Consider the following 22771-nt stretch of genomic DNA (forward strand, 5'->3'; position numbering starts at 1 on the left):
AACCAAACCAGAAAACCAGGGCATGTCATCCTCAGAGAGATGTGAAAGAGATGCAGTTAAAAAGGGGTTCCCTACAGTCTCCCTGAAGAACTGTGATGTGATCTTGACAATGTGCAGATCTCTACAGTAAAGCAAGGGAACCAACAGAAACATCACGTCTCACATATGGCTCTACATCTAAGGAGAGCTAGATTAGCTACTAACCACGTCGTTTGGGTGCCCTTTCGTTCTGGAAGCTGGGAACTGGCACAAAGAGAAAAGGCTGCAATGAGTCAGCCTCGTTCTGGAACGTGGCTACAGCAGAGGAAGCGAGCACATTGGCGTGCTCAGAAAAGGTCTCCAACACATGCGTGTTCACATAGTCAGACATGAGAAACCGTATCAGCTCAATCTTTCTTTCATGGTCTGAAGGCCAGTGGGGACGTGGGATACAGAGGAAGGAGAGTGAGCACAGGGTAAGGGTGGGAATTTGGTAAGTGGGCAGTAAGGAAAAAACAAAAATAAAGAGAAGTGAAAACAAGATAAATGAAGAGAAACAAATTCTGGTATTCTATTGTATAATAGGGTATCTATTATTATCAATGTCAAAATGCTACAAGACAGGGTCTTAAATATACCTACTACAAATGCTTAAGATATATATATATATATGCTAATTATACTGATATATACAAGTGTTCTTCAAAGTGTATAGTTACAAATGTATCATATATCGTAAGTATGTATATATAATTATTATGTGGCAATCAAAAACAAAAGTCCCAACAACAAAACTGAACATGAAGAATAAATTTAACAGTCAAAGAAATGTTGTGACTGACAGAAGTAATTATACGTTAAGTACAGAGAATAAGGAGGGTTATCAGAGTCTGAATGAGAAGACCAGAGAGACAAAGCCAGGCGTTTCTGATTTCTCATCTCAGATCAGGAACCAAGCATGAGGACACAGAGAAAAGGAACTCCAGTGTGACTCTTGTCTGAAAATGATTCAGAATAGTTACATACACACTAGACAGAGTATAGCTGCTGCTGCTCACCTGGTTTGGAGAGAGGCATGGGTGGGGGGAAGAATCTTCGAGATGGCTGAGGTGGACTGCAAAGAGAGAAGGAAAACATTTGTCAGGACTAAAAAGAGTTAAGTGTTGACATTAATGGCATGTTCACATGTATGTATGTATCTATCTATCTCTTTCTCTATGTATCTGTCTATTTAGAGGGTTTTTCCCCCCAAGACAGGTTTCTCTGTGTAACCCTGACTGTCCCAGAACTCATGCTGTAGTTCAGGCTGGCCTTGAACTTGGAGATCTAGCCGCCTCTGCCTCCCAAGTGCTGGGATTAAAGGTGTGCACCACCACTGGCATTCCACTGCTTAAATCTTTTTAAGAAAACAGATACCCAACACAATCCCACACAGAGACCAACACATTTTGATAGAAATCTGCCTGTAAAAATCTCAACTGGCATTGCCACTACCACCAATAAAAAGTTATGTCACTAGGTGGTGCACGCCTTTAAACTCAGCACTCAGAGGCAGAGGCAGACAGATCTCTGTAAGTTTGAGACAGCCTGGCTTACTATAGTGAGTTCCAAGACAGCCTGTGCTACACAGAGAGACACTGTCTCAAAAGCAAAAACAAGTAAAATTCGTGTCACTGATCTCCTCATTAGTTGTGACGACTCCACTTTGAGTTTCTACTTCATAAAGTAAAGGTCGCCAGAAACAATTACATGCATGTTCTAGCTCTACTGCACCATCTTTCTATTAAAAATTTCTTCTTAGAACAAAAGGAAGGTATTCAAAGTCATCAGGAAAGAACTCAACTGGCTGTAAACTGACTTAGTGATTGGGTTAGCTACAAAAAAAGGAGTCAAACTTCTTAAGAGTAAAAACAGGGTACTTATAACTCTATTATTTAGTTATTTTCATCCCTCAAAAGAATTTTTTCCTGCCAGGTAGTGGTGGTGCACCCCTTTAATCCCAGCACTCATGAAGCAGAGGCAGGCAGATTTCTGTAAATTCAAGGTCAGCCTGATCTACAGAGTGAGTTCCAGGACAGCCAGGGCTACACAGAGAAATCCTGTTTCAAAAAACAAAAACAAAAGACAACAAAAGAGTTCTTTTCTAGGAACCGAGGAACAAAATAGCAAAAGAACACATGCCTTTAATCCCAGCACTCGGGAGGCAGAGGCAGGCGGATCGCTGTGAGTTCGAGGCCAGCCTGGTTTACAAAGTGAGTCCAGGACAGCCAAGGCTGCACAGAGAAACCCTGTCTCAAAAAAAAAAAAAAAAAAAAAAAAAAAAAAGCAAAAGAGCAACAACGATCAAAGTCTTTGCTCATCTCACTCAAACCTGTTAAGATCTTGTCCTTGCAGATGAAGTGGGTGCTGCTGATAATGCCCAAAGACCTCAAATACGATGGGCTTGGTTTTGATGTAGTCCACAAATGACTCAGTCACCTCCACTGCAATCTAGGAAGAAGAGAGTCAAGTGAGGTTAGGGTAAGGCCATGATGAGAAGGCTCACTTCTGTGCTTCCAGCAGCCCTCAGCACTGCTCAGTCCTGTGTGTGCTGGGTGCTTCACTACCCGGCCTCCTGCACCACACGGCAGGTTTTCCTCTGCTTTTCACTCTTATGTGACTTTACCAAGCTTCAGCATTCCAGACCCTCCACGATGTAGCAGAATCGACCTTACTCTGCTACTACTCAATGTTTCAAGACTTGCCTGTCACTCTCTCTACCTGCTTTTTCACTTGTTGTGCCTGAGGAATGGCTCTGGCTGAAACTCCACTAAGGCGGCTTTCTCTACAAGGCCCAGAGGTAACAAAAACATGCACTGAATATGGACTATGAGCAAGGTGCAACGCCAAGTTTCAGACACCCTCTTTTCTTTTTCTCCCTTTTTATTTATGCTACATCTTTCAGAAAACCCATCTTCTCTCTCCACATAACTGTTCTCTCTCACATAAAAAAAAGTATCCTAAAATATTTCCACATGGGCAACATTCCCTTTTGTATTTAATGAATACCTTTCTCATGTCCCCATATTCTTTATTTCTTCTTATTAATTCTAAGACATCTGTGGTTTTGTGAGCCAGAGGCTTGTTAAAGAGCTGATCAGTACTTATCAAGTACATGTTTTATGTTTTATGTATGTGTGTATGTCTACATTTGAGATACGTGCATGTTGAATATGTGAACAATTGTCCACAGAGGCCAGAAAGGGGCTTTGGATCATTTGGAGGCAGAGTTATACGTAGTGGTGAGCCACAGGATATGGGCTGGGACCCTACCTCACGAGCCTACAAGAGCAGCCCATGCTCTACAGCTGAGCCATCTCTCCAGCCCCACATTCATGTTTCATCTTTAACTTTACTTTGATTGTCCTTTCTTTTCTCACTTCATATACTTAAAATGTTTTGTTTGTGCTGGTTCAAATCTAGGACCTCGTGCATGTGAGGTGAGCACTCTGCCAGCGGGGCTGCAACTGTAGCCCGGGCCCCTGTCTCACTTTACAGAGTAGACAGGAAAATAAAAGGCAGTTTGGTGGAGACTGTAGCAAAGTGTTCAGGTTACTCACATTCTGTACATGGTAAAAGCCCAGGGGACTTCCTCTCCCGTTGTTCTTGAGCGGTTCTGTGGAGAATGCTTCATCATGCCGATGCAGAAAGCTTAATAAAAAGAGGCAGGTGAATACTGCATCAGAATTCATCAGAATCTATTTTTGTTTGTTTTGTGAGAGTCTCACTATGAAGCCCAAGCTTGACCCAAACTCACAGAAATCTGTCTGCTTCTGCCTCCAGGTGCCTGGATACAAGGCGTGTGCTGCTACATCTAACAGAATCTGTTTAAAGAGCCCACTTAGAGCTCTGATAACAAACTTTTTTGTTTGTTTGTTTTTACTGGGCCAAATAATGATTATTTCTTTCCATGTCGGCATTTTCCATATCATACAGATAGTATTTCAGATTCAAAAACTGCTAAAAAGTTAAGTGACCCTGACTATTTACATAAATGGACAGGTATACAAGCATGACTTACAGAGAGTAAAGAAGTCAATTCAACAGATCTGTAGCAGGATGTGGTGGTGCATGACTGTAATATGAGCACTGAGGAGGAGAGGAGGGAGGGCTAAGAGCTCAAGGCCAGCAAGGTCTACACAGCAGTTCCAGGCCGCCAGGGACACTCAGAGAATGCCTGTCTTAAAACAAGCAAACTAGCCCCCAACCAAAAACCCAAGACGAACGAACAAACCTATGCCCTCAAACCTCTTCCACCAACACCCAAAAATCAAGCAAAACAAACCTACTCCAACACCTGGGGGGGGGGGGCGATGGACACCAACCAACAAAGTATAAAGTTTGTTCTTTTGCAGAACTTTTTCATTTGTTTGTTTTGCTGAAAATGAAATCATATATAGAGAAAACTTGGCAAATCTGAGCTTTGCAAGAACAGTAAAGCTGCACATGCTTAGGAGTCTGCCATCTAGATAAGAGATGCTCAAAAGCATCCTTCTGACATAAGTCTGATGTTTTTGTGTTCCAAAGGCATTAGGATACTACTTCTCAAAGTTATGACTTCTCCGTCTACAGTGATGCACATACATGCCTGTTTCTCCAGCAGATAGCAGGTATTTACCCATAGGGCTCAACACACAGATGTGTGAAGAATATATTTTAAAATGTTAGATGTGTTTTGTTTCAAGTGAGTGTTTTGCCTGCATGTGTGCATGTACACCATATGTGCGCCCCAAGAAGAGCATCGGAGTTTGGGGCAAACACCTGCCTTCCAATTCAAGCAATACCCCTGCAAAAGACCTGGAACCCAGAAACCCTACAATGAGGACAGATCAGCTGTCCTATGTGAACACCACCCCAAACCTTTCCTTCCTTGACCCAAAGACTCAGATGAAGCTGGAATCAAATGTGAAGCGGCTTCCTGTGAAACACGGAAGGACACCATGTCTAGAGACTCTTGAGTCAAGGGATCTCACCCCTCCCTGGCTTCCAGCCTCACCCACCTGTGCTTCCAAGGCTGAATACTACTCAAGGCTGCCATGATCCTCTGAGGTGCTCAGAGGAGGACCCCGGAGACCAGAGTTAAAGATGGCTGTGAAGCTCTTTGTGGATGCTGAGATCTGAACCTGGGTCTTCTGCAAGAGCAGCAAGTGCTCATAACCACTGAGCCAGACTCCAGTCCCCAATGGGGAAAAGATTTTGAATAGTGGGAAAATATCAGTATATGCTCTTCTTGATTTTCACCAGCTCACCAGGTCTGAGGATGACAGTACTTCTGAAAATCCTCCAAAGTACCAACAATCCCTGCCACTGCACTGTAGTATTCTGTGTTTATGCAGTATCTTTTTGGAACTCTTTTAAAAAAAATATACACATTCCAAATTTTTTATTTTACATGCATATTATTTAGCTGTATGTATCCTGGTGTACCACATGCATGTTTGTGCATGCAGACACCAGAAGAGGGCATCAGAGTCCCTGAACTGTTACAAATGGCTGTGTGCCCCTACATATGTGCCTGGGAATTGGACCTAGGTCCTTTTCTTTTTAATTTTTAATTTTTTTAGTTTTTTGAGGCAGGGTTTCTCTGTGTAGCCTTGGCTGTCCTGGACTCGCTTTGTAGACCCGGCTGGCCTCGAACTCACACGATCCACCTGCCTCTGCCTCCCAAGTGCTAGGATTAAAGGCGTGCGCCACCACCGCCCAGCTCTAGGTTCTTTTCTTGCTCTGCCACCCCTACTCTATTTTTCCTTCTCCTGGCCATGCACCATGAGTACTAGCAAGTCTGAACGGCCACCTCAGTGGCACTGATAACATAACTGATGTCTCCTGTACACACGCTTCATACAGTGGCTGTTTTTCTTTACATTGTGTACATTTCCTTTTTCCAAACTATTAAATATGTGATATTGCTGGCTAGACAATTGTTTAGCTGTTGTTTTTTTAAGAAGCTATTTCAGCATGAAAAGCACTGAAAACTAGCAGGTTCATCTGCATCAGATACTGTGCCCCTGGACTTAGGGAACACCAGAGTCCTCCAGTGCACACTCCACAGGGAACCGGAGGCATTCCAGTGTAGGGTTTTCATTCCTGTTCTGGTCCTGAGTGAAGAAAGTGTTCTTTCAAAGACCTGTCATGCTTTCTCTCTCAAGAGCCTTAATCTTTCACAGGTATAAAGCACTCGACAGCAACAAGGACACCTCTGCAGTTAACAACTTGCTAAATGGCCCAGCAAAAGGGCAGTATGGTTTTTTTTTGAATGAGAAATGTCCCCCACAGGTTCATGTATTTGAGCACTTGGTCCCTACTTGGTAGCTGTTTGGGAGGTTATGGAGGAAGAGAGCCTTGATGAGGAAGTACAACCTTGTGGGCAGACTTTGGGGGTTTATAATCCCGCACCACTTCCTGTTCTGTCTCTTTGCTTCCTGTGTGTGGATGAAAATGTGATCAACCAGCTTATGCTGTCATGCTGTCTTCTCTGCCAAGATCGGCTTTACCTCTCTGAAACCATAGCCTAAATTAAACGCTTTTCTTCTCTACGCTGTGTTTTGTCAGGGCATCCTATCACAGCAACAGAAAAGTAACTGATACAGGTGTCTTACTTGAACTGACAAAAGATGTCTGCATACTCTGGAAGGATCCCACTGGCCTGGAGCACAGTGACTCGGAAGGTGAAGGCACTGCCCAGTTTCAGGTGGTTACCAATCTCTTCAGAAAATCCTTCCATCACCATCTTCCCATCCAGCAGAGTGCTTGACTTCAAATCTAAAGAGTGAAAGGACACACACATGGTTCAAGTAATATGAAGCGCAGGGAGCTAGGTATTCTTTCTGCTTCTAGTTGGCCAAAGTAATTATGTTGCTTGACTGTAGTACCCATGGCTTCCCTTCGAGACTCTCGCCAGCGGCAGCCATCTGTCTACGCACCCAAGTCATTCATTCGGTTGACCTCTTCTGGAGGACTGATAACTTCAGAGCTCTGACCCTGTCCTTCCACAATCCTCAGCTCCTCCAAAGACAGACCAGAACGAGTCATCGCAACCGAAGAAAAGTCACTCTGAAAGTATGGCAAGGCTAGGTAAATGACATATTCTCCCATTCCCCACTATATTTTTATTTTTACAAAAATAATATTTTTATTTGTACAACAAATAATTATTTGTACAAAATAATAATTAAGTGGATTAAGAGCTGCCTGAGAAAAGGCAATGTGCTAATGCATTTTCATCTTTGTGACTGTTAGACATGTCCCATATTTTACTGAGGAACTGTGGGGTACCCAGCATCTTAGAATTGCTAAAGTGCTAGACAAAGTAATGAGGCGTCAGCATTGGACACCTTCTTCATAAATCCATTTAATTCCTTTTCTTTCCTCAAGGTGTTCCTTTCTTTCCAAATACTTACCTGGTTAAAGTATTCATTATCAAAAGATATTTTAGCTGTTCCTGACTGTCGAATTCCAGAGCCATAATCAGGAGCTTCTTCATCCGCTAAATAGAAAGAAAGTTAGCAAAGACTGAAAGAAAGTACATGTGGAAGGAGGGAACAGCTCTTACTGAATTACTAAGTAAGGAGGAAAGACTTCAGTGTACAAATGTTAAAGCTATTTTTTAAAAAATGAGTTTGTTTCTCAATTTCTTTCTTAATCTGGCTCTCACACACATAATTGAGACTCATATTTGTCTAATAATAAGCTTCACAACATAATAACTGAGTAGTTATTACTCTATTTCTTAACCCTCTAAGCTAGTCTGGTTTCCTCCCAGAGTACATCCCAAAGTTATCTGCACTTTGTAGCTGTCCCTATTCCAGCTCTCCCTCCTGATGTCCCCATGCCCCTCCTGTGGCTCAATCCCTTACTTCTTCCTCCAACTCCTCCTCCTCTGGTTGGCTGGAGGTCTACCTCTATTCTCTCCTTCTGCTCAGTGATTGACTATAAACTGCTTTACTGGCATGCCAGGGGACAACTGGGTAGCAGTGTTCACATAACATTGAGACTGAAGCATCTGAGATCAAGAATTGCAACCAGATACAAGGGTACAGAAACCAGCGTTTGAATTAAACAATAACCATATGCCTGCATATGAATGAATGGCACTGCAACAAAAGCATAGCTGCAGTTTCCAACTATTTTTGCAGATTAACCATCTTCCTCTGCTCAAATGAGAATGGCTAGTAAAGAACTGGTTTTGATCTTGAGTTTGTCTATAATGCCACACCCAGAACGTTTGACCACTCAACATGAATGGCAAGACTCTCCTCAATAACAGGCAACAAACATTGAAACTTGTGGAACACTTTATATTTATATAAACTCAATATGAATGTGACTATGTGACAGTTTTTCAAGGGAAAAAGGCTGAAAGGTTATTATATACAGTATAGCATTGATGAGTTAAGACAGAAAATAGCCATATTCTTTCCTCAGAATGTTGGCATGATCATGAGAAAGTATTAGAATTTTCACACACAGTTAGCAGTGAAATAAATGCTTTCTGGTTTGCTCTGCTTTGAGACAGGGTCTTGCGTACTCCAGGCTGGCCTCAAACTCACTATGGAGCTAAGGCTGACCTTCAACTCCTGCACTTCCTGCCCTCACCTCCAGGCTATGTACCACTGTGCTCAGCTGAGTCTACTAGAAGAACCACATAAGAACTACCTAATGCCTTGTTACTCTCGCACAGTTAGGATGCACTAGGTCAAAGCCCGTCTGCTAAGGGTGCTGGCTCACACTTGTGACACCAGCATTCAGGTCGCCAAGGCAGGAGGATTGTTGTCACTAGACTACAGAGTGAACCCTTACACTAAAAACAATTAAAAACATGAAGAAGTATCCTTCACTTGAGCCAACCACTGTGGTGTATAGTTACAAACCTAGGAGGCTGAGTTTGAGAGCAGCCTGAGTGATACAGAAAAGATACTATCTCAAAAAATTTGGGGGTTTTGTTGTATTTTATTTGGAGAGAGGATCTTACTATGTAACCCTGGCTGTCATATAGACCAGCTGGCTTTAAACTCACAGACATCTATCTGCCTCTGCCTGTTGAATACTGGGATCAAAGGGGTGTGCCACTATGCATGGCTTTTTTGTTCTTTTAAAAAGACAATACCAGCCAGGCGTGATGGTGCACACCTTTAATCTCAGCACTAGGGAGGTAGAGACAGGTGGATCGCTGTGAGTTCAAGGCCAGCCTGGTGTACAAAGTGAGTACAGGACAGCCAAGGCTAACAGAGAAAGACTCTGTCTCAAAATACCCCCCCCCCCAAAAAAAAGTTAGGTCAGGCTAACTTCAAACTGCACAATCCACTATGCTAATCTAAACTGTTCAGGGCTTCTACAAAGTCAATCCAAGAGTTATTCATGGTATACACTGTTTTTCCTAAGACAGCAATATCCCAGACTAAAGTCAAATCTACTTGGGCAGTCGTGGGAGGGGTTAAAGCTAATAGAAAAAAAAACTAATGGAGGCCTTTCCCAAGTAGAAGAAACACACTACCATTTATGTATGCAACTGGTGTCACCCACATGGAGCTACCTGCTTTTTCTATGATTTCTTTCTTTTTTAAATTTTATTTTATGTGCATTGGTGTTTTGCCTGCATGTCTGTCTGTGTGAGGGTGTTGATTCTCCTGGAATTGGAGCTAGAGACAGTTGTGAGCTGCCTTGTGGGTGCTGGGAATTGAACCCGGGTCTTCTGGAAAAGCAGCCATTGCGCTTAACCGATGAGCCATCTCTCCAGCCCCTGGCCTACTTTTTCTATAGGAAAGAATCCACAGCTCTCATCTAGAAAAAGGTCACTCACCTGCAATGGCCTGCACAGCCACACGAAGAAATCCTCGCACTTCCCCCTTCTCACTGACTACGGCCACCCTGTGAATCAGGGGCACCGGATACAGCAGGTTGCTCAAGTACACAAATGCTCTGTCGACAGAATCCCAGAGACAAACATCAGAACATCTGAGGAAGGAGAGGCTGACTGCTTCACTTCCCCAACTCTGCTGGCCTTTTAAGGTCACCTCTGAATTCTGAGCTCTGAAATTGCCGCTAGCTGCTTTTTCAGACAATCAATACATAAGCAAGTGCAAATGCATGGCAAAGCAGCTGACAAAGACCAACTTACACCAAAGTACTCTTACTAAAAATTACACCATAGGTAGAAGAGTAACAATTGGAAGTAGACGTTCAAGTCCTGTGAGTTCTGCCCAGGAGAAAGGAGCCCACTGAAGAGCCTGACCTTCAGAGGTTAGGTGCACAAGAGATCTGGCTGCTCTCCATACACAAAACAGAAACCAAGTGGTAAAAAGACAGCTAAATATGAGTGAAACACAGTTCCTAGTTCTAAAATGGATTGTACACCACAGCATTATGAGTCCCTGTTTTACAGGAGAAACAGACATGTAGGCGGGGAGGTTATATAGGCAGGAGTTTCTGCGTAGTGAGCTTGCAGGAGACTGAACAGGAATGCAGATAAATGCTGGGGCAGGGGGGACACAGCTGGCCCCTATGGAGCTGGCCTTGTTCCTCAAACCAAAGTCATACATGAAAGGGAACGTACAAGCCTCTCCAGCCTCCCTTTTATTTCCTTCTTTTGTGGCCCTGGGGGGAAAACCCAGAGTCTCATACTTAATGCATACGTCCTCAACAATGAACTACAGCCCAGCCCTTCTTTTGAGACAGGGTCTCACGAGGTTACTCAGGCCGGCTTTGAATTCACTCTGTAGTTTAGGCAAGCCTTAAAAATCTCAGTGCTTCTGTCTCAGCCTTCCCAGTAACCAAGATTACAGACTGTGCTCCCAGGCCTGGCCAACACTTGATAGAGTTCTAACTAACTAGATGAGTCCTGCCATGTTTGTGCTTTTTAAAGGTTCACTATTGTGTGGATTTTGTTTTGTTTTTAATTTTATTTAATGTGCTCTCACTAGACTGTGTGTGTGTGCACGCGTCTGTGTGTGTGTGTGTGTATGTGTGTGTGCGCGCACGTGCGTGTGAGCGCAATGGTGAAGGGATGACATGCTCACAGAGTGTAGAAGACGGAAGATAACTGAAATTGTCCAGTCTCTCGCTCTACCATGTGGGTTCCACGGACCCAAGCCAGGTAGCCCAGCTTGGTGGTAAATGCCTTTACCCACTGAGCCATCACCTGTCCCATTCACCTCTTTTTTTTTTAAAGCAGGTAAAACTAGTAATCACAAATTTTAAGAACTCTCATTCTAATGATCGGAATGGAAAGTGGAATCTGGTTCCTACTGTTACTCCTATCTTCTCACTTGGTATATGCTGATCTTTGTGCATAAAATGAAAGACGGAGGACATAAACTTGACACACAGGGCTGCCCTCTGCATTTCCTGATCTGACATTTATGTTACAACAAGGGGAGAAGGATGAAGGAATGGATACCGGGGTTTCAACTCAAAACAATAAAAGCAATTATGAAAATAGGCAAAAACACATCACGGTAATAACATTTGAGAACACAAATGAAATATGAATGAAAAGCAAACAAAAATAACCGTAAACGCACAGGAAACTGTATCATGATGTCTAATTCCCTTTCAGTCTGCTCCAAAGGGAGGAAATGTTAACACAGAGGGTTAAACTTTTGTTGCACAAAAACTTATAAATGAAAATGTAACCTAAAAAGGATTAAAACAGGGTCATCAAACGCCACTACCATGACTGAGTTTTTAAAACTAAGAATTTAGCATGTGGAACCAAATGGCTAATTTCACTTCCAAAGTCAACACACAAACAGACCACGTTCCTGGCTCAATGGCATCCCAGTCAGACCTGGCCATTTTCAATGACTGGGCCATTTAGAGCCATCACATGTCTCCTCCTGTAGTCCTCTCTGCTCTCATCTTCCACCCCATGCTTTGATTTCACATCCTTAGATCTTACTGTGAATGCTACTTTCACGACAGGTCCTCCAGGTATCCTATGACTCACGTGACACACACAACTCTTTCATCATGGCTATAATGTGCATTTATGCCGTGGTTATTACCTAGTGTCTTCATCACTCACCAGACTATAGGACTGTGAGGAGAGGAATCATCTCTGGTTTTGCTCACCTATCTGCAGAGGGTGTGGCTTGCACACTCAATAAATATCTGGTAAGTGAATATCTATGTATGTTAGAAATCAGGAATCTGATCTGTCCTACACAGAAGTGGAAGGCTGTTCAGGAAGATGGGTTCTATCAGTGGCAGAAAAGCAAGCCAGCTAATTTTACACTTGGTTGACTTTTCAAAAGCAGACTTAAGATGGAAATTAACTATACAGAACACTTAGATTCCTGCTATTACTTAATTTACTATGTTAGGTATAATTATCAGAAAAAAATAAAAGCACTGTCATGCCAGTGTTCTGTAGGACCTTGAGCATGTTTTGGGGACTTCGACAAGTTAAGCAGGTATTATAGTGCTAAGCAACATCACCAGCCCATGAATTACTGGTTTTTAAAAATATCTATTCGCAGGCATATCATCATAAAAATAATGCTATGTTGCACACTAAAGGTGAGAATTCCTTCTGCCCATGGTACAGGCTCTTTCACAGACAGAAGCACTGAGGGCATTACTGTACACTTCCACTTCTAGGGACAAGTCTATGGCAAGGCAGAGGCACTGGCCTGTGATGCATGGATGCACTCACTTGACAACTCTTTTGTCATGTTATAGCCTTTAGCCCAATGCTGTATATAGGTTCTTTTTAAAATTTTTATTATTAATTTTTTACATATACATTTATATTATTACACATATAAACAATAAACTACCTACAGCAAGAAGAACCATGAAACAATCAGGGATTACATAAATGTTACTATCATAGTGTTTTGGCTATTTGTATTTGGCAGACTTGAAGAAAACATCTTTCCTATCTTGGTGCATCTAAAATTCTGCATGTTAATCAATATCTATCATATCTCACAGGGAAATCAAGTCCTCAATAGTTCCTGCCTCACAAATATGTCTGTCAGATACACTGGGCCAGAAGGCTGAAGATGATGCTCCAACGTTATAGACAGTTTAGGGGTGACTGTTCAGGCAGTAAACCGTCTCTGTCATCTTCTCATTTGGGAAGCTGCTAACCTGCACTCCCTATATACTCAGGTAATTAATTTTATTCCTTCTCAAGTCTCTGATGGGGTTGAAGATCAGATAGTTTAGTTTTACAATTAAGCTTAATTGTATATAGGTTCTTATCTGAAGCTTTTAAAGTAGAATTTCATGATTAACTCTGTATTGAACATCCTTATACTTTGACCTGGCAGACTGAAGGAGAACAGGGATGAGGGAGATGTAAAAGACACATTAGCAGAAAATGATGTGAAGTTACATCAGTAAGAGAAACTAATTTGTCAACAAAAAGAAAATCAGCATAATTATGGTGATACTTAGAGAAAATATGTCAGTTAAGGTACTTGAGAAAGGTCACAGGTTAACCATCCTTTGGCCCCTTGATCCCAGAAGACTAACATATATTTTACATCCCTCCCACGTTATGATGACGGTCCACAACATCCCAACATGCCGTAAGAGAATAGCTAAAGGGACAAGCTCTTTTGCTCTTGATACAAAGATTCACCAGAGGCAGCTATGGCCATAAAGCAAACCTACAAGTGGAATTCAAAGGAAACATGCAGATTTTTTTTATAAGTGAATTATATTCATAATGATGTCCAATAGGGAAATCTAATACTGTGAATCATAAACACAGGAAAGAAGTTAGACCTCTTACACATCCTGTCATTACTACACAACTCAGTGATGCTGCTCTTCTGGAGAAATGTGGCTGAGGGAAAAAATGGAGACCTCTTCTTCCTTGTACTGACTGCTATGACTTCACCTTCTCCGGGTGTCTTTTGTTTGGCGACAGGATTTGAACCTGGAAAATCAGCACTGAGTTCTCCCCAGCCACACTGCCAACACCTCAGGCTCCTTCTCGCAAGGCAGTCTTAGTTCTAGAACCCCAAAACTCTAACAAATAAAACATCAACTCCCGAGTCCACAGCTTCATAAATATTCTAGATGAAAATCAGTGTAGAGCTGACCGCAATATGTTTATTCTTATATCATCTAATATGACAAAAGGAATAAAACTAGAAAAACGTACATCTTACTTAACCTAGTGAGTGCCCACATTAGGGAAGATTCTGCCTTAATTATTTCATAAAAATGATTCAAGATCCAAATGCTCCTTATCAGAAGTCCTTTTTGGGGGGAGGGGGAGATGGTGTCTCGCTGTGTGGCTCTGGCTCTCCTGCAGCTCACTTTGTCAACCACGCTAACCTTGAACTCACAGAGACCTGCCTGCCTCTGCCATATGCCACTGGGCCTTGTTCCTAAGCAGAAGTCTTAATGGCTACATTCATTTTGCTAGTATGGATAACAGAATATAAAAAAATGAAGGGCAAGAGGATTTTTTTTTAAAGCTCTCTTTTTCCTAACTCATTTAAGTTACTTGTCCTAAGTTAGTGACAGATGCTCAGGACCCAAGGTTCCTCCTGACCACTGGGTCTGGATTTTCTTCACCAGGCCACATGAGAAGAAGTTGCCCACTCCTCATAGTGTGATGCTGTAGAGCACAGCAAACAGATTTAGGAGCTGTAGGCAAAGTGGCTGGGCTAATGATCAACCTTCTTAGAACAGAATGGAAATGTACTGAGGGAAACAGATATCCAAAAAATAAATACAGCACCGTTTGCACATACTTTTCTCAGTTTTAATATAAATCCACTTCTTGGCAATTCACCACGAGCAGACAATATCTGTTTGCTATATAATTTCATTGCATTTGTTCATGGAGGAGCTAGACTCAGAGATGGTACGCTACTTTAGGCGTTCACTTCTATCTGCAAGCTCTTCTTTCTGCTCGTCCATGACCTTCGGCAGAGAGTTCCCTCTAGGTGTCTAATACACATGACAACAAAGTTTCAGTCCTATGTCTCTGCTGTGTCCAGAGCCTCGCTGCACTGTTCTGTGGCTGTGCTTACCCACCCACGGCTAGAGCCGTTATCCGTAAGAGGGGTCAGCACGATGTGGGTCTTACGCATCATTAACGTTTGCTGTTGTTTTCTGAGGCAAGACATCGTGTACCCCCAGCTAGCTCCAAACCGCCTGTGAAGCCAAGTATAACCCTGAACTCCTAATACTCCTGCCTCCATCCCAAGTGCTGGGACTGTAGGTGTGCACCACGTGCCCAGCCTAAAGCAGTTAGCGTTCTACTCTTACTTCATCATACAGAGGGGATGTGGACAACAGACACACCAGGAATCTACGCATGTCTGAAAGAAGGACATGCACTGCTCAGCAGGAGCCGGAGACAACTTCAACACGAAGCAGTTTCATGTACTGCGAACAAATACTGACAAAGGTGACAATGGAGAACTTTTTGAGGTTCATTATAAACCTACAGGTTACTTCTGGCAGAAGCTCAAGATAAGCTCAGACCACAGCAAGACAGCCACTGTCAACAGAGGGGACCGAGGCACTCCTGATTATTTCATATGACCAATCCACCGCAGTCCTCTAACTTCTGAGGTGTCACAGACTCCTTCGCCTAACCTCGGGCTTGCTCTGCGCCTGCTCGTTTTAGCCCGTATGTTTCACTAACCACACTCCTTTGGCGATGAAGCAGCCGGACCACAATTACGTTACATCTGAGCCTTAGCTCCATTATTGGGCAATTTGGGTCAGGCCACCCTCCCAGTAGTCTTCCTAAGTTGTTGTACGGTGTGCTAAGTAGACTGGGCCTCACAGACAAGGCCTGGGCCCAAAGAGCCGTTTAGAACAAGAGCTGGTCCCTTTTTGCCTTTCTCACAATAACCTCACCAACCTTCCTACTAAAATGAACCAAGGGGATCGGTCGTAAAACGGGTCATGCCCATCACTGAAGAGATCTGATCCCTCCTCCGTCCCTGCGTCAGAGCCGGTGTCATCCACGAATGCCTCATCATCAAAATCCTCCATGTCATCCTGCTGTTCATCAGCCAGTTCAGTGATGTCGGAATCGGCCGTGGAAAAAGTGGGGGAGGGTGTGCGGTCGGCAAGGCGCTCATTCACACAGCCGTGGAAAATGGGGGAGCTAGACACCAGGTAAGACGCCGATTAACACAGGCAGGGAAAGAGGAATAGTTGGTTAAACAGGGTGCTCAGGTGCCAATAGGACAGAATCCACTGACAGAATCAACACAGTAAAAGCAAACAGAAAAGCAAAAGGGTAAAATGAACGTAAACTGCACGGCTCAGGTAAGAGGGGACTGGGCAGGTTGAACAGATCGACAAGAACAGATCCGCAGAATAAGAAAAGCAGAACATCCATGAATCGACCACTCAGGTAAATACTACAAAATGTCTGTGTTCTCCAGTTTACACAGAAGATTGGTGTCCTGTCCGCCAAAAGCCACTCACAGGACAAATAATGAGGCTTCAAGTGTTTGTACTCTCTTGTCAGCTCGGGGCAGAAAACCAAATGCATGAAGCTGTGTGTGGCAAAGCAGCACATGCTTGAGTGAGACGTGTTTGGAGAATCCACTTCTGCAAACCCTAGTCTACCATCAGCGTGGAGTGGGAAAGGTGACTTTATAAGTACAGTACTTCAGTAACTCCTTTCCAGTTGGCTCCATCACATACCATCCCAGGGCGTTTATAATGAAAGAATAACTCAAAATTCTGAAACCAGTAAGTCCAAAATTCACATTTTCATGGGACTGGAGAGATGGTGCAGTGGTTAAAAGTACTGGTTGCTCTTGCAGAGGACCCAGATTTGGTTTCTAGCACCCACAGATTTGCTCACAACCATTTGTAAGTCCAGTTACAGGAGCTCCAATGCCCTCATCTGGCCTTGGTGGGCATCAGGCATGCATGTAGGCAAAACACCCATACACATATAAAATATTTTTTTAAAATGTACTTATCCTTGCTTTTACATTTCCAAATCTCTTGAAAGCTTAATTCCAAATAAATTCAGAGGTACTTTTTCTCTCATAAAATGCTGAGAGTGATGTATGCATAAAAGAAACTGAAGAGGCCTACCATGGTGTGTAATTAACTTGCCCTGGGCAATGACTAAAGCAAGACAAATTGCTTCAAAGAAAAATATTTGAGGATCAATCAGGTCACGGGGCAACTGCAGTCTGGTAACACACTGTGATTTCTATAGAGAGTGTACAGGACTCAGACAAGTTTTCTTTTTCTTCTCAATCTACCTTGATCAGCCACAAAACATTCTGCTAGTAAGCTGAGAGTCCAGGATGACTGTCAAATACTCTGGCTAAAAGGTCAAAGTAATATGTGCACCGGGTGAAACTGCAGTAAACAGTGCAGTGCTTCTCAGTGGGTAAGATGCAGAGAGGAGGTAGGCTTTTTGATTTGTTTGTTTTTTCCTTCTAACGCTACTAGGAATTGAACCTGGGACATGGAGGGCTGACCCACAGCCTCAGCCTGAGAAGGGGCTTTTATGAATTCCTTTCCCCTATACTTTTTACCGACATTCAAAAAGTTAAAAGTACTTGTTATTTCTTTTAAAGACAACAAAATCATTACATACCTTCCCACGAGTTTGAACCAGTGGAAGCGATCGTAGAACGGGTCGCTGCCGGTCACGGCTGTTTCGCCTTCGTCCTGGGCACTGGAGACCATCTCACCTGCCCTGTCATACATCTCTCGCATTAAATCCAGTCTCTGCCTAGTTAGCAAATATGGGGTGCACTGAGTTAAGACCAGGAGAATGCATGAACTTCTTGCATGAAAGGTATTTTAAAGAAGCTGCTTGTATCATTTAATGTTTTAAAAACAGAGGCAGCCAAAAGCCAAAATGTGTGAGCAGAGAGAGGAGCCACCAAAGTGAAAAATGTAAAGTAGAAAAATGTGTGTGTGTTCGTACAAGAAGCAAGAGAGGGAAGGGGGGAAGGGGAGAGATAGAGAAAGATCTAATTTGATTAAACCTACAGTCATGGAAGAAATGTAGTTCAATGGGGTTTGACATCTCAAATACAACTAGACAGTGAGAATTATCTGTGAAAGAAGAGAAATGATCACTTCTTTGTTTAATTAAGATTACTATGGGGCCCAGAATGATAGGAAGAGAAATATAATTGCTAGAGCCAAGATAGAAATAAAAACAGAACTGGCTCAAAAAATTTAAGAGGGCTTATGAAAGTAAATTTAAAAATAAACTCATGTCAAAGTTGTCTGAGAAATGAGTTTCATTGACTTGGAAAAAAAAAGTGAATGAATGACAATATTGTTGACAGGTCACAGCATTTAGAAGCTGTAGAGGAAAAACTGATGTCATCCTCATAGAGAGGTGAGTATGAGGGAACCCGCTTAAGCAAGTCACTGTGTTTGTTTGTTTGTTTTTGTTTTTCAAAACAAGGATTCTCTGTGTAGCCCTGGCTACCCTGGGACTCGCTCTGTAGACCAGGCTAGCCTCAAACTCATAAAGATCCTCCCGCCTCTGTCTTCTGAGTGCTGAGATTAAAGGCCTGTACCACTATGCCAAGCTGTTTTCTTTAAAAGAAAAAAATCTTTCAGGAATATTTTCCTACTTGAGTTTATCCAAAGACCAATAATGCGTTGCTCCATTCTTCAGATCCTGGACCTCCACTGCCACCACTGTACGAGGGAAAGGCCTGTCCTCATGAGTTTTTTCCATCTCCGTGGGCAGTAGTTCAGGAGGCAAAGGGGAGTACAGCGTGTCCGTCAGCAGAACAAACTGAAACTGCACCTGAAGAGGGAGAAAGAATAAAGATGGGCAGATATGCACATCACTATCTCGGCAGGAATGCCTCAGAGACAGCCAGCAGCACAGCTGAGGGCAGAGGGGAAGCACAGAGCACACAGTCAGTGAAAAGCTGGCACTAGGTGAAAGACGGGCCAACGACATACATCTTATTTTATTTTTGGTTTTTCAAGACAGGGATTTCCCTGTGTAGCCCTGGCTGTCCTGGACCTCGCTCTGTAGACCAGGCTGGCCTGGAACTCAACAGAGATCCTCCTGCCTCTGCCTCCCAAATGCTGGGATTGAACATGTGTACCACCACTGCCTGGCTTCCACCTATATTTTTAAATTCAGGAAACAATCTTAATTTTAAACTAAGGTATTTATAGACTTTGTTTTCCTAGAGTCATAATGTGTTTTCTTCACAAACTAAAACCTCAGTAAATATAGTTTAGTGGGTGAATGAAGATTTCTGTGGAACATAAACAAAAGACCAAAAGGTGAACTGGGTCATTCGCAATATGAGAGGACGGGCATGCAGCTTTTCAGTTGAATGCTGAGGACAAGGACGGCAACTATGACTCTTCAAAGCATTTACTATGTAGTAAGTGTTGTGACTGCATCATGTCATTTACTTCTTGCTAAGTACTACCTTGTATCTTTTACCAAAAAATGCCAGTTAAATACCAGGTACAGGAATAAGAAAAGAAGATATAGTGCCCGACTTTAGTCCACTCAATGAAGAAAATGGTTAATAATTAATTAAAAAGTGTTTCTGACGTCATGAGTGAAGAGAACACCCACACCAACGTACAGATATAAACATGTCTCCTAGGAGGAGGTAATCAATGTTCCTATCAGGTCGCCTGTGTTTCTTCCTACTGTACAATATGGTCCCCAGCTGTTAAACAGTAAGGCACACAGGAGAACCAAAGAGTTTGTGTGGAAGTTTGGTAAAAATATTTGGAGGTTGGAGGGTTTAAGTGGCAGACTGCATCTAGGAAGCACAAAGTCTTGAGGTTGATCATCAGCAGCAGTTCAGTCTTTTGTCACGTCCAGGCACTGCTGATGGTGTTTTGTACGCACCCGTCTCTCACCTCCCATCTCCCTGGGTCACAGGTTCTCCTGCCAGCCCAAGCTTGTAGATGAAGCAACAGAATTACACAACTATTAGGTCAGTTAAACTGCTTTGGATTAGACTATGGCTGGCTGAGTGCAGAGCACATGCACTTGTCTGCTACTCAGTGCCTCTCAGGCCCTAGAAGAGGAGCAAATTGGTGACAAAGCGGCACAGAGGTCTCAGAGATGTGAGTAAAGATGAGAATGAAAAGAAAAACCAAGATTTTCCCCCAGACATCTAACAGAAGCATTTATATATTAACTAGTTATTCAGCTCTCCTTTAAAATACTCAATTTGTAAAATAAGCCAGAAAGCAGCTGTTTTAAATGCAACCTATGTTGTGCTGGTACGTATATGGAATAAAGCTGTTTCACGGCACAGAACATGTGAGGAGGCCCCCTGCCTCCTCCAGATGACCTGTGCTCCCATCACCCTCCATACCTTCTTCTTCAGTTCCACACTGATGGCGTTGGCTTCCTTCAGGTAAACTGCATTGCCCCACAGTAAGTCCCTTAATGAAGTAAACTGGTGACACTTCCACTTCCGGAATGCCCATTGGGCTAACTCAAACTCATGCTGTGTCCAAGGAACTGAAAAGCAGAGGGAGCATATTACCTGATTTAATAACCACAAGCGTCATCCCTCCTCTGCAATATATATACTTCAGAAAAACTAAAATCATAAGAATACAGTTCAGGGTTGTTTGGTTTGTGTGTGACAGGGTCTCATGCAACCCAGGTTAGCTTCAAATATGCTATATGGTCAATACTGGCCTTCAACTCCTCATCCTCCTGCTCAACCTTCCAACTGCTGGGGTCTTATATATTTATTTATTTTTGGGTTTTCTACACAAGGTTTCTCTGTGTAGCCCTGGCTATGCTGGAACTCACTCTGTAGACCAGGCTGGCCTCAAAGTCACAGGGATCCACCTGCCTCTGCCTCCCAAGTGTTGGGATTAAAGGCATGTTCTACCACCACCTGGCCACACCCTTCTTCTTAAAATAAATTTTAAAAAATTTTATTATATTTATTTATTGAAAACTTCCCAATGCAGGGATATGTGCCATAGCATGCATGTGGAAGCTCAAAATACAACTTGTAGGAGTCAGTTTTCTTTTTTGACAATGTGGGCTCCAGAGATCAAATTTAGGTCACCAAGCTTGGCAGCGAACACCCTTACCGAGCCATCTTGCCAGCCCCCTTTCCTTTCTTCCTTTTATTTAATATATATATATATATATATGTATATACATATATATATGTATATATATTGCTATGTAAGCAATGATTAAGTTCTCTATTTACAGGAAACTGACCCATGAAGTTCTAATGTGCAGTGATAAGAGGAGCTATGTGAAGTTCCCAAAAGCTAATATGAAGGCGGTCCTCAGAAACCTTGGGAGTTCTATAAGCACTACCAATCCCCCGCCACGCTACAGAACACAGCACAGAGCTGCAGCCCCGGGCATCTTTTAAATGGTCTTCCAACAGGTTCAGTACAAGGTCAATCAACTGCTGGGTCAACCTGAGGAACCCGGCTTGGTAACAAGCTTCAAGGTCTGATTTGATGATGTTGATCCACAAGACAAAAAGCAATGGGCTCTAGATCTCACCTTCCTCCTCCTCCTCTTCCTCTTCCGTTGTTTCTGCAGCCAGAGATCGGGTCTCAACCTGCCTCTGCAAGGCCTGCAATTTACTTTCATAGTCCTGAATGAAGAGAAAGGACAACATGTAGAGAAGGGAGGAAATAAGAAAGAGGAGGGATGAAAGGAGCGAGCATTGGGGAAGCACAGACAGCAAGGGGCGAACACAAGAGAGGGGGAGCTGTATCCCACACAGCAAGGATCCAGAGAGAGAAAATACCAGCGAAGAGTAGAGTCGACATCACCTCCTAAAGCCCTCTCTCCTAACTATTCACAGGCAACACAATCAAGACTAGATTTTGAAGCTCCTTGTAAAAGCCCATAGCACCACTGACCTGAAATAATTGTTATTCAGAAGAAACTTTACTTTAAATGTACCAGTATGTGAATTAAAACGGGTATAATACAAATCATACTTTTTTTGTTGTTTTTTGAGACAGGGTTTCTCTGGGTAGCCCTGGCTGTCCTGGAACTCTCTCTGTAGAGCAGGCTGGCCTCAAACTCAGAGATTTGCCTGACTCTGCCTCCCAAGTGCTTGAATTAAATACATGCACCAGCACTGCTAGGCTTACAAATCAGATTTATCTTCTATTTCATCATCTGATCCATGTATTTTCTTCTTATTATCATTATTAAAATTATGTATCTATGTGTAGGATTGCACATGTGTGAGTGCAGGAGCCTGAAGAGGCCAGAATAGGCTGCTGGATCCCAAGGAGCCAGAGTTACAGGAAGTTGTTAGCTGCCACCTGATGGGGGTTCTGAGAGCTGAACTCATGTCTTCTTCAAGAGCAAGGAGGGTCTTAACTACTGAGCCATGCTCCATGTCTTTTCTCTTCAGCCTTACTTAATGTATTTTCAATACAAATAGTATTGCCTCAAAGGGGGCATGCTTATTGGATGATGGGGAAAACATTCTTGTTTCTTTTTAAAATTAAGATTTATTATTATTAAATGGGGGTGAATATTGGTTCTAATAATAGTCTTATAATTCCAGAAAGCTAAGTCTTTTTTAAACAATAATTTCTTCATCTTTAAAAATTTTAGTAAATGATCCTCCTACCAAACAGCTGGAAAAGAACAGATAAACCTTCGAAAAAGACATGTCAAAGTCCTCTTAAATAAAACTATGTTGGCCAGACGTTGTGGCACACGCCTTTAATCCCAGCACTCGGGAGGCAGAGGCAGGTGGATCTCTGTGAGTTCGAGGCCAGCCTGGTCTACAAAGGGAGTCAAGGACAGCCAAGGCTACACAGAGAAACCCTG

General features: G+C 42.8%; 1 protein-coding gene across 10 annotated transcripts in view; it reads right to left on the reverse strand.

The window, feature by feature from the left end:
* The window catches only part of KIF1B (kinesin family member 1B), a 140401-nt gene that overhangs the window by 27910 nt on the left and 89720 nt on the right, over positions 1-22771 (reverse strand). For 9 of the 10 annotated variants that reach the window (XM_084786694.1, XM_084786690.1, XM_084786692.1 and 6 more), the window contains 12 exons: positions 21476-21569; positions 20304-20452; positions 18570-18748; positions 17570-17707; positions 15857-16105; positions 9818-9936; positions 7419-7504; positions 6942-7071; positions 6618-6780; positions 3579-3669; positions 2351-2469; positions 1038-1093 (listed from right to left, as the gene is read on the reverse strand). In XM_084786694.1, coding sequence (XP_084642820.1) covers positions 1038-1093; positions 2351-2469; positions 3579-3669; positions 6618-6780; positions 6942-7071; positions 7419-7504; positions 9818-9936; positions 15857-16105; positions 17570-17707; positions 18570-18748; positions 20304-20452; positions 21476-21569 — 1573 coding nt within the window. The remainder of the gene's footprint in view (positions 1-1037; positions 1094-2350; positions 2470-3578; positions 3670-6617; positions 6781-6941; positions 7072-7418; positions 7505-9817; positions 9937-15856; positions 16106-17569; positions 17708-18569; positions 18749-20303; positions 20453-21475; positions 21570-22771) is intronic. The other variant, XM_084786685.1, reaches the window with a different exon arrangement.

The sequence above is a fragment of the Acomys minous genome (genome assembly GCF_964271855.1).
Source record: "Acomys minous genome assembly, chromosome: 6".
NCBI lineage: Eukaryota > Metazoa > Chordata > Mammalia > Rodentia > Muridae > Acomys > Acomys minous.